The 12,430-nt window shown below is 37.4% G+C and overlaps 1 protein-coding gene across 2 annotated transcripts; it reads right to left on the reverse strand.

The window, feature by feature from the left end:
• Positions 1 to 1,250: 1,250 nt before the first annotated feature.
• On the reverse strand, positions 1,251 to 12,147 carry LOC308679922 (uncharacterized protein). 2 transcript variants are annotated; one of them, XM_081347794.1, is made up of 18 exons: positions 9,641 to 12,147; positions 9,164 to 9,281; positions 8,800 to 8,892; positions 8,458 to 8,668; positions 7,954 to 8,123; positions 7,760 to 7,858; positions 7,156 to 7,388; positions 6,890 to 7,068; positions 6,709 to 6,802; positions 6,219 to 6,563; positions 5,888 to 6,005; positions 5,721 to 5,812; positions 5,501 to 5,618; positions 5,107 to 5,223; positions 4,303 to 4,494; positions 3,925 to 4,077; positions 3,048 to 3,244; positions 1,251 to 2,899 (listed from the first exon to the last, which is right to left on the reverse strand). In XM_081347794.1, exons 1-17 carry the CDS (start codon positions 9,740 to 9,742, stop codon positions 3,048 to 3,050), a joined length of 2,631 nt encoding a protein of 876 aa, XP_081203920.1. In that variant the 5' UTR covers positions 9,743 to 12,147; the 3' UTR covers positions 1,251 to 2,899. The 2 variants fall into 2 exon arrangements, with proteins under 2 accessions (XP_081203920.1, XP_081203919.1); XM_081347793.1 differs by having other exon boundaries at positions 3,048 to 3,250.
• Between the last annotated feature and the right edge of the window lie 283 nt (positions 12,148 to 12,430).

Below are 12,430 nucleotides of genomic sequence, written 5' to 3' on the forward strand. Positions count from 1 at the left end.
AACAAATACATTTTATTGTTCCCACAAAAACAATGTACACAGTGTACATCCCAACCAATTAAAAAGTTGTACATAGAGTTGTCTACATACAAAACAACAGAAGAATTGCCTGTGTACATTTACAGTAAAAAATGTTGGCATCCATTGCCCCATTGAAGAGCTGACCTGTTGCTCTTTTATGCTAAAGCTCTGATTGTTAATTGTAAAACTGTGTGACGGGTGTTTGCCCATATGAAGAGTCAGTGTGCATATTTGAATGGCAGTGTGTTCCTTGTGAAAACAAGAGATTTTCTGCATGAAAATTGTGCCATAAGCAGAGAATTGTGTGTAGTGTTTTGAAAATGGTTTTAGAACTGCAATTTGAGTGTAAAGCAGGAATTGTCCTTGTAGTTTCGCAGAATTGGTTCAGGGGGTTCGTGAATGCGTTACATGTTGTGCTCATTGTGTCTCAAGTACCAGTATTTGTGTGTAAACAATTGAGAAAAACTGTAATGGAAGCGACGGTGAAGTGACTCTCAAGTTTGGCTGTACTCGTCGCCCAGCCTCCTTAGTCATAGCCTACCATGGACAAGAACATGGTCAACTAAAAAGGCACAAATCTCATCTGAGACTGCTTGTCTTTTTGCCCTCCCCCTTCTCCTCCCCCTCTCATCTTATCCCTTTCATCGATATATTGAAGGTTCTCGATTGCTGTGTGACCAGTTTTGACTCTTTGTGTTTCCTCCTGGGTGATTGTGTGCTAATTGAGCTGAAGCTGTGCTGAATGCTAGTGCTTTCTAAATTACAACATTGTGTACGGCAATGATAAATGAAGGGATATGTGTGTAAAGTTTTGCAGTGAAAGTTCAAGAAATCTTACTCATGTGTCAAAACTGGGGAATAGTGTTTATAGTTTGGGGAAAAGGGTGTGCTTTTTGATGAATGGTGTTATGGTTTTGAAATTTTAGGGTTAGGGTTAGTGTTTCAGCAATCGAGTAAAACTGTAACATGCCTTAACACACCTTAGATACACATTACTTATTATACTAGATCGATCTTGTTTAATTACAAGCCAGGTTGGTTTGAAAATAAGTAAAAAGACATGCATTAAAGTAATGAATTAATAATGCAGTGTGATGTTAAATTAAAAAAAATTCCACATATAAATACGTGATGTTTTTTTTCTCCAGCTATTGACTTTTATCAACCATAAAAATATAAAATCTTATTTTTCAATAATAATGGATGAAAAAGAAAAAAACATAAAATGCTCATCTTTGGAAATACTTTATTTCTTGTCTTTTACAACAATACTACTGAAAATACACCAAATGCATATTTGTCAAACAAGCCATAAGGCTGTATTTAAAAAACACTGGACTGTGAGGTTAAGTTCACTTGAAAAGCTCCAGCAGAAAAGAGAATCAAGTCATCTGTAATAATATACAATAAAGAATAATCATAACAAAAAAACAGTGTATTTTTCTGTTACATACTATAATGCATCTGTGCAGTAATATAAAATTACACAACAGTTATATCCTACAGTATAATACACTCAATCAAATAGCGATCCATAGGCAGCCTCTGAAAAAAAAAATGACATAGACAGACACAGACACTGCTGCTGCACCGCAGAATAAGTAAATGTGGAGAAATGCAAGTAATCAAGAATGAGTTTTTACATCATGGCCTAAATGTGATGATAAAGGAATGGTCATGAGGTCACCAAAGTCATCATGTGCTTACAAGATTTCATGGCAATCTGCACAATTAGACAATATCAAATACAATGTCAAATTTTACATTCTGGTCTAATGGTTGTGCTACAGGGAATGTCATGAGGTCAACAAAAATGACATGATTCATTGCTCAGCAAAATACAAAAATTGGTTCATAACATTTGTTGTATGCAAGTCAAAAGTTTGGCCTGATGTTGGTGCAAAAGGAAAGGTCACAGGGTCACCACAATCAAGGGGAGTCTCTCTTAAAAGAGTATGAATACACTACCCAAATATCATGTGAGCCCAGTAATTACATCTGGTAATATCATACATGCTAAGTTGACATTTTTGGCTAAGATTGGTGCACCTATACTGGTAGGTTTGTGCATCTTCATTGAACTGTGCAATGTGCTTACTAAATTTAGGACATACTAGCTTTGGGACATACTACTTTGTCATCTTAATGGACAGATCTGTCGCGTGCATCATGTCACCGTTAACTGCCCTGTCAATCATCTTGTTAAAATTCTCCATTCAATCTAATTTTATTTTCTACCGTTTCGGAGAGAAATGTAGTTGCACGTTGATCTGCCAGTCGTGGGTCTTTCATGCGGAGACTCTCCTCATGTGTTTGCAATTTGAATATAATGATGTAAAAGTTAATGGCTAAAACGTATCTTTACAAAAGTCCACAATGCATCTGCAGATGCAATATAATGTAGACAACACTGAATAAATACATTTTCGTCAGGTTAGATACTGATAATTAATCACTCTAACCCCTTTATCTAAACCTCTCTACATAACCGCTGGATTCACGCGTCCTCCATGTCTGTAGTTTTTTAACACTTTTCACTCGTGTTTGTAGTTCTAACCGAATCCTCGTCCAACGCGCGATGGGTTGTGGGCAATATTAGCCGTTATAGTGTGCATCGATCTGCACTTCGGATTCTGACCGGAAATAGTAGACCATCCGGGTATATTTGGAACACTCATTTCAACGATTTGGGACGTACTAATTCTATTTTCGAATGCTATTTAGGATGGATAGTATGCGAATTGGGACGCACCTACAGTTTGAATTTTCAACAAGATATAATGCACACAGATTTTGATGAGGTAAATCAGCATACTAATAATACACAGATATAGGGCAAGTCCATTTCCTTCAACACAGTCCTTCGTTCAGCTTCCATCTGGGGAAATACAGAAAACAATAATAAGAGGCTGAATTTCAGCTGTTTTAGCATAAATAAAATACACAAATAAATTACTAAGAATAACAGTATTAGGGGGTTATTCCAAAAACTAACAAACATACATATTAATAAATAAATAAATGACCTAAATTGTGTTTTCCTCTTCATCCTCACTGGTGTCTGGACTACTGAGGCCACTTTGATCTTCCTCTTCAACATGTAGAAGGACAGAGGCCTCAGGACCTAAGGCAGTCTTATACTGTTGGAGGACCACTTGGAACCTTTCTGACACCTCTGACAGTCTTCTTCTTAAGAGACAGCAAAGTCCCTCATTTCCCTTGTCTACGTCTCAAAATACAAAAGAGATTACATTAAAGACAAACTATGTTAAGATTATTCAATAAGGCCAAAGAACTAACCTATTAAAATCTACATAGCAGGATGGTTGCCATTTTTATGTGTATCGCTGACATGGGACCAGGCTAGCTTCTGTATAAAACGACTTGAGGCAACATGACGGCTCACTGAGATGACTTTATGGAGGGAGGCCCAAAGCAGCATATAAGCGTTTTGTGCCCATGTCTGATAGCTGTTTTAAGTTAACAGTTTTCTTCTTCACTACAGTTATGCTGAAGTAACACATTGTGTTAGTTCCTGACCATCAAGGTTTTCTATGTTGACTGGAGGAAATAATAATAAGATTAATCTTGATGTTATGCTAACCCCATGTAACATATCAGGACACAAATTACAATGGTCAAAATTCTTTTGTTCATTTACGCTTTCAAGTAACAGCCATAATACAACATATCTGCACATCTTTCAAGCATCAATCTTTACAACCTTACTGACTTGTTACCATAGCTACAGTAACAATTGTAATCCCCATTTTATGTATATCCCAAAGGACCACGGCAAAGAGAGCCATAACCGTTCTACTCCATCCAAGTTCTGTGACTGATGTGTTTTTTTGTATGTTTTTTTTAAACACATTAGATGGACAGGGTTTTAATTAAACTTACCCTCCTCAGCCAACTTGTTCTTGAGAACCATTGCCAGGCTCTGCAACCACGTGCAGTGTTGTGCCATCTCCAACACCAAAACGCTTGTTTCCTCATGCAGTCGCCTTGTTAACATCACTTGGTCGTGCACTCGTTTCTTGATCGAAATATTTGCTAAGAATCAATAACAGTTACATGTATCCATGAGACAATCTTGCATAATCACTGCAAACATTGACTTTTTTTTAATCAAATCGATACATAAGAAAACTGAAAATACACCATTAAACTAAATTAATATTACAACACTCAATATGTAACATGCATGCCTTAGTTCAGTATACTCTATAAAGCAGAACTGTAAATAAATTCCTGTGAAGCATCTACAAACAGACATACCACTGCCATGAACCTCCCACGGCCATATTTGAGACACAGTACTCTCTCCAGTTAGGGAATGCTCCACCACAGCTACGTCAATGTTTGTTGCCGATTCTAGTACAAGATCATTGTATTTCTGTATCTCCTGAAGAAGGAGTTTTTTGTCTTCTGCCAGCTTCCTTCGAAGGCGATGGCGAAACTTGCTGCTGTCTAGAAAGACATGAAGTACAGAGGCAGAGGTTTTTGACAGAACTCTTCAACAATAAAAAAATTATAGCACCAAAAAATTGAAAAGCAAAGCTGCAGTTATTGAAAACATAATGAAATACAGTATGTGAAAATTATAATGTAGACTGACATGGGAAACAAATTGTCCAAGGTGTAACATTTAGGGGGGAATCTATTTGCATGATTTTCATGATTGCCTGAAAATAATAATTGTGCATTAATTAATTTAGAATTGGCAGTTTTTTATCTAAATACGTTCCCCTTCCACGGAGGCCTCTATGTTGCACCTCCATGTTCCTACAGTAGCCCACAACGGACAAACAAACACTAGATAGTACCTCTCACATTTTCTCGTCGGCTACCGTAGCTTGGAAAGATAGAGGTGAGGGAAGCTGGTTGCAATCGTCAAACCTCACTGATAGATGCCACTAATTCCTACCACTAAATCCTACAGACTGGTCATTTAAAGAACAGAATTCAACGATTGAGCTGAACTGTGCTACTACACTTATTTGCTAATTCCATGTTGGTGGAGTAGGATGCATACAGTAGCCTGAACTTATCAACCTATTATATTATATTATATAGTTATACCATTCTGACGGTAGAGGGTTCGCTTCCGGTGCCTCACACTAAGGTAGAGCCCCTCAATTGACTGCTGAAGTCCTCTGTGTGTGGTGCCTTGACTGGCACGAGATGTATCAGGTGTCTCTGTAGAAGATATAACGAAAGCAAATTCACTGTTAAAACAACACAGAACCGTTTCTCTGCTTGAATTTCATGTAAAACCTTTTAATCAAACTTATTTAAACTTTGTATGTGCACTTCCTGCAGGAAACTGGAATATACTAATAAACCTGACATCATAAATGTGGCATCACATTAGATGATGATCAACCTACTATTTTTTGCTGCTCTTTAATATCAAACATAAAATTTAGATTGTAGAAAGGGATGTTTGTTGTTTCTTTTATCTGGTCATGCTTACCACCAGCTGCCCATTCCTTTACATCAGATAGCCACTGTGACACCACTTCATCTGTGCAATCTAGCTCTGTTTTTAGGTCAGCTAGCCTTGCAGTCTCATCATGGAGTCTCTGACAAGTCTGATGAACAGTGTTATACAATAATAAGGATTAAAACTTGATTAACAACAGGCCAAGTAAACACAACAAAAGGACACACAAAACAATTAATATGAGACTTACCTTCACATATCTTGTGGAAAGTGCCTGATGTAAAGAGATATTTTTTTTCTCGTTCCACCCCATTGCATGCAACGTAAGCATGTCCACCCGTGCTGTTGAAAGCAAATAATGAGGTTATGATGATCAATCTAAAAATTTTTTACAAGAATATTGCAAACTCCGGTCACCTGCTTTGGACATATATTTGGTCGTCAGGGCACAACGTGAGAGGTAGCTGTTCACTTGCTCCACCTCCTCACCAGCGGTAGTCCCTGCTCCTTCCTGGTTCCTGCCACTCCAATTAATCTGTTAGTAAAGGGTGGAAGAAATTCAATTTAATTTTATTTATATAGCCCAATATCACAAACCACAATTTGCATCAAAGGGCATTACATTCCATGCAAGAAATGGTTATGCAAAAACACAAGATAACATAGTGTAGCTTAACTTATATTTAATATTATTAATGTGCTTGTAAATATTACAAATGTACATAAGATGCCAAAATATTATACACACCTCACACTTAGTAGCATGGGCTCGAGCATGCATTACACTGAGAAAGGGTTTCATAGTGGTCAGTTCCTGAAGAGCAGGAAGGACACTAGCAACTTTCTCCAGGTATGGCCAGTATTTGCATGCCACGTCCATTGCGAAGAATTGTGCCTTGGCTGGCATGAGCTCCTTCTGAAGGTACAGAGGGTAGGCAAATATCTCCCCCCTGTACATATTAAGGGCTTTCAAAAGGAACCCATGGCGACACACAGCAACCTCCATCCCCTCTTCATCCAATTTTGAAGCCCTCCTTGAAGTTTCCCTCGCTGCTGTCCACTGGGAGTCCCCACATGTGCCTCTTCCCTGTGTCTATGAAACACAAAACAAACACGACAAATCAAATAAAAGCAATGGTGTCATTCAATATATGGCATTTTGATTTTGTAATTGATATGCAGGAGTAATTGAAGTGGGGGTTACGTTTATTATTGTAACAACTATTTTGTCAACTTGCATTTTTCACTGCTTTCTGTATGGTGTCGACAAATCTAGACACCGCGCTGTCTTCAGCCACAAAGAGCCCCTCAAAAAAGCCAGGATCATCAGAGCTGAGGAAGAAAGAAAAATAGAAAATCCATTCATGAAATATATGAAGTAAGAAAATAAATCAATAAAAAGACTGGAAGAAAGATCACCTTCCGTTTCGGCGAAAGCGATATAGCTTTCTGTTTCCATCTGCTGAAACAGCCAACATTTCTGGTGTGCAGGCTGGGCAGGTGAAAGGAGCACTACAGCAGAGCTGGTCTTCCTCAAATGATGCATACGAAAGCTCTAAGAAGCTACGCTGCAGTGCATCGCCGTTGATAGATCCAGACTGGAAAATATATAGAATGAAATAGTATTTTGATATTGTCTGCTTATGGAATTTTTTTTATAAAATGGTAATAACATTTACACTTACTCTTCCTCCACACTTAGTGCGATGTTCCAGCAGCTTTGCGAAGGCTTGTCTGGAGAATCCCGGAGAGATGATCTTGAGTTCCTGAAAGGAGCTCAAGAGGTCCAGTGTATAAAGTGTGGAATTGGTGACGGAGGCTGGCCAATATCCACTTCTTAGGAGGTCTTTAAAGTCAGGGGTCCACTGCTGCTGGCATGTTTGACATTCATACAATGGCTGATGCAAGTCAAAACGCCCTTGGAACAAAAAAAAATAATTAAAAATATAATACACATTTACCACATACTTAATTTTACAACACTTAGTTCATTATGCACATTGTGAATGGTTAAGAGACATTGCGCAAGTTCCTATAATCCCACATTTATATTTTCAAATTCACTAAATTCCACACTGCTGTGTTGATTGGACATCATGCTGGAAAGATGCTAGGACAAAAAAAAAAAAAAAAACATCTGTCTTTGTTTCAGTTAATAACATTACCATGTGCTATTCCATATTTCTGTCACTTCTGCAATTGTAAGCACAATGCCACAGCACAATAGTGTGAAAAACATCACATCTACAATATATATATATATATATATTTTTATTTTATTTTTTTTACCATTGATGGTAATTAAAATCACTGGTTTGCCTGGTAACACAGTGAAGTTTGTGCCTCCACAGGAGCAGTCTGGCACCTTCACAGTTGGCAAAATGCAAGCTGGCAAAAAGAAGGAAAACCAATCATTTAGATTATCTGTAACTGTCTGCAGACACACATTGAACAGCAAAATTAAAGCTTTCGTGAGAACGTACCTTGCTCATGGGTGCAATATCCATCCTCCCCTTTAATGATGCATGTGGTCGGAGGAATGGCTTCAAAAAAACCACGAATCATGCATTCCCTGTTGTGGAGTGGATGTTTTTTGTGATGCAATACATCACAGTCCCCACAGAACCACTCCTCAGGAAGACACTCCCTGCACCTAAGGAGAAAATTATATATATAAAATTAATATTATAATATAATACATTATTATATGTTATATGAATAACTCATATAAAGTACTGTACACTCTATTTAAGCTATTTACCTTTTACTAGGTTTGATTTTATTGTATAGGATTGCATAGTGCCTCAGTGTTTAGCACTGTCACCTCACAGCAAGAAGGTCCTAGATGTACTTTTCTCATTAATGTGTTTTTCATCTGGGTATCTAAGTCTTCTCCCATCCCAAAAGACATGCATCTTAGCCTATAAAGCAGGGCACTCTGCAAACCTACCCTGGGTAATTGAAGTTTGATATTAATGAAAACCAACCTAATAACAGCAGGCTCGTTGCAAAGGCAACACAGGGGATGACCAACAGCCTCTATTGAAATAAGGCATTTTAGGTGGTATGGTCTTGCTTCTTTCCAGCGCTCAGAGGCTTTCTGCTGCCGAAAAGACCATGATGATGCAGAGCTACTTTGAGGCTGAGCAGCAGAAGGACATGACGCCAAAATATCAGAGAGCCTCTCCATATTTTTTTCTGTAAAGAAAATCCAAAAATAAAGCGGTAAGGGATAATTTAGATAAGGAACAATTAAAAGTCAACTGATCAGTATTAGAATGAACACTTTTTTTATACTGTGCAAGCTTAAATTAATCACTGTGAATTACCAAATTCCCCTTGAGGATTTAGTTTTGTTGAGATTGCAGTAAGTGGAACCTCCACACTGGATGACAGGGAGCCCTCAACCGTGGGGTATGTGGCTGTAAAACAGCACATAGAAGAATAAGAACAAGTTAGGCTATCACACTCTATTCTTGTTCTTCTTTTCAAACTATATACTAAACAATTTATGAAATCAGACATATTTTTGTTAAGTACTTGGTAGTGTCTTCTACAATAGTGTCACTAATGTTTTTTTAGTTATTTGAATATCTTAAACTCTCAATAAACAATTACAGTGTTCTAATTTGAGTTGGTCCAACATTATCATTGTAAATTCCTCCTACAAATGTCAAATAATTCAGATATAACCTGTAGCGGAGGCATGGCGTCGCCCTCCTCGCCTCCCCCTCGGCTTACCACGTCCTACAGAGTCCCTTTTAGAGGTGTGTGGAGGGTCTCGTACACGTTTCCTCTCATCAGCTGCTCTCTGTGTATTGGAGTGAATATTTCTTGTAAGACTGATGTTGATAAAAGTACGGTAACCAAAAGGCAGGTAACTTGTGAAAGGAAAACACAACATAGTGTGTTAGTAAGGTGTTGAACAGCTTAAATGAGCCTTGGAATAGATTCTCCAAGTCTCTGTAACTCAGAGGGATGGAACTGCATATACTACTATTATTATTATTATATTCCCTTATTAACACGTCACAGAACATGGCAGGATGCATCATGCAATATACCTGTATAAAATCTTCTGCACTCATCATTCTTACATATTCCTCATCACGTTTTACTTTAATTTATGTTTGTTTTTATAAAATGATTGAGGTGTACAAAAACTCTAACCTTGGCTTCAGCTAGAATGTGTTCATGTTTCAGCTCCAGAGCCATGCGTCTCCCCTCTTGGTAGTGGGGATCCTTTGAATCAAGTTTATGCTTGGTGGCCATTGCAATGCAGTCAGATACAGACAGACAGTCAGATACAGACAGACAGTCAGATACAGACAGACAGACAGACAGTCAGATACAAACAGACAGACTGACAAAGATGGGTAAGACAGACAAGTAGTGCTAGACAAAGACAGACAGGGAGGAAAGAAAGAGCAATAGATAAAGACTGTGAGATAGATAAAGATTGAGGATGAAAGAGAGGATGTAAGATATAGAAAATAATGAAGAGATAGAGGTTGGCTCTTAAAAGTGCCTTTGGGTTTTGAAAATCAGGTTCGGATAGGTTCGACAGGTGATATGTTTGACAGGATCTGCATGGAGAACAACAGAAAATGTTAATTATGTAGTGTTGTTGATATAAGATTTAAAAAGTGTACCCTAATAGTGAGTGATTCCCATTTTCTTGTAAATGCTTAGGATAAATAAATACAGATTCACGTTGTTTCTATTTCCTGTGCTACTGTTAAAAGTCGCGTAAGTTAACATTTTTTTTTAAAGGCGCGTAACATGTGCCTGGGGTTCGCCATAAAGGCAGCGTTATGTGCAGTATAACGTTAGACCAAGTGATAATATTGTTATTACTAACACATTACAGTGACGTTGAGTGTGAACCACGATGATCGAGAGAAAATCACATCATCTAAATGTCCCCAATTACTATTCCCCCAATAAATTCTCAATAAGCAGTTACACGTCCAAAATATATGTGGACTACATCATGTGGACATGATATATATATCACAACATGTTTTTTTTATGTGGAAATAGGCTAACGTTACTCATAATTTTATTTTGTATATATACATCTACAGCTATATATCTAGGCTTAGAACATGTTTTTTTTTTTTTTAACTCGTAATTTTCTTCATTTTGGACGTGTAAATAATGCTTATGAATTCATCTTGCTTATTAGACTGTTGTAAGCGACTTACCGTGGTGGAATCGCGCTGGGCAATGGTTTCTGCGATGGTCGCACACAGTGACGTGTTGCACAAAATTGCGCCAAAATATCAATCATAATTAAAAGTACAGTCTTAATATTTTATATCCGTGCTCAATTTTAAAGGGGTCAGCATAAATGTCCAAGTGAAGGAAAAACGAGTATGTAGCCATTACATTTAAACACATATCACTTCCCAGAATACATCCATCTCTTTGCGAAAGGATATGTCCATATAAAGTAATATAAACATTTCTGCAGTAGGCTATATAATTAATTTATTACAACTGCATAAACAGTATTGAGATGAAAGTTCTATAAAAGTAGGCTATTCTTTTTTTCTTTTTTCTTTTTTGGGGCGCAGAAAAAAAAGAAAAGTAGGCTCACTATAAGCCATTGCAATTTGAAATAACATCGACAATTATAAAATATCCCACAATAAATTAAGGCATGTTTTAAGCCTACAGCAAATATGCAGTCCTGCAATTATGTCGTTTTAATGTAGTCCACAATAATATAAAAAAGAGGAAAAATCGTGATATTACCGATTTAGAAAAGGGTTTCAGCTAGCTACCCTCAACGTCGGCTTATGGACGTGAGGGGGAAATTACCACAATATGTGATCGAAAATTATAAAATATCCCACCTAAATGAAGGAATGTTTTAAGCAAATAGAAAATATACCGTCTTGTAATTATGTAATTTTAATGTAGCCCAAAATTATATAAAAAGAGAGGAAAAAGAGTTAGGTTTAGGAAAATAATAAAAGTTCAAAATTCAAAGATGAGTGATTTGCACTCAAATCTATCGGACGACCCTCTCCGTTGTCAAGTGACGAATAGGGGGTACCCTCAACGTCGGCTTTGGACGTGAGGGGGAAATGACCAAACGGCATAGCCTATGCTGAGCCTATGTGACGAATAGGGGTGAGACCATGTTGCAAAGAAAGACGTGGTGCAGGCACGAAAAATACGTCCCTTTGAAATACATTAGATTGAAAGTCGTGCTGAGTGACACGAAAAAAAGAAGGAAATTCGTGCCTAGGGACACGAATCAATAGATTCATGTTGAGTAGCCTATACCGAATATAAAGTAATAAAAACGAGAATTAAAATCACCTGATTAAATGTTGTGTAATGTAGCCCTTAAAGTCTGCAAAATTAATAACAATTGAGAAAAAACTATAGCCTACTGTGCTCTCGAAAGAAAAACGTGGTGCAAGCACGAAAAATATGTCCCATTGAAATACATTAGATTGAAAGTCGTGCTGAGTGACACGAAAAAAGGAAGGAAATTCGTGCCTATGGACACGAATCAATTTGTGCTGAGTAGCGTACCGAATACAATACAACGAGGATTAAAATCTCCTGATTAAATGTTGAGTAATGTAGCCCTTAAAGTTTGCAAAAGGAATAGCCAAACATTTGAGAAAAAAACAATAGTGTGCTCTCGAAAGAAAGACGTGGTGCATACGCCCCATTGAAATACATTAGATTGAAAGTCGTGCTGAGTGACACGAAAAAAAGAAGGAAATTCGTGCCCATAGACACGAATCAATTTGTTTTTGAGTAACCTACCGAATACAATACAGAGATGATTAAAACCACCTGATTAAATGTTGTGTAATGTAGCCCTTAAAGTCTGCAAAATAATAACAATTGAGAAAAAACAATACTGTGCTCTCGAAAGAAAAACGTGGTGCAAGCACGAAAAATACGTCCAATTGAAATACATTAGATTGAAAG

The sequence above is a fragment of the Scardinius erythrophthalmus genome (assembly GCF_964197995.2).
Source record: "Scardinius erythrophthalmus genome assembly, chromosome: 19".
NCBI classification, from domain to species: domain Eukaryota; kingdom Metazoa; phylum Chordata; class Actinopteri; order Cypriniformes; family Leuciscidae; genus Scardinius; species Scardinius erythrophthalmus.

What these genes read in the sequence shown, in the direction of transcription:
- LOC308679922 (XM_081347793.1), bottom strand. Translation starts at nt 9,742, where the DNA reads ATGGCCACCAAGCATAAACTTGATTCAAAGGATCCCCACTACCAAGAG. An exon ending in ACATTCTAGCTGAAGCCAAG is followed by an intron (nt 9,282 to 9,640) that starts GTTAGAGTTTTT and finishes TCCAATACACAG; the next exon opens with AGAGCAGCTGATGAGAGGAA. An exon ending in GATTTTAATTACCATCAATG is followed by an intron (nt 7,389 to 7,759) that starts GTAAAAAAAATA and finishes TTTTGTTCCAAG; the next exon opens with GGCGTTTTGACTTGCATCAG.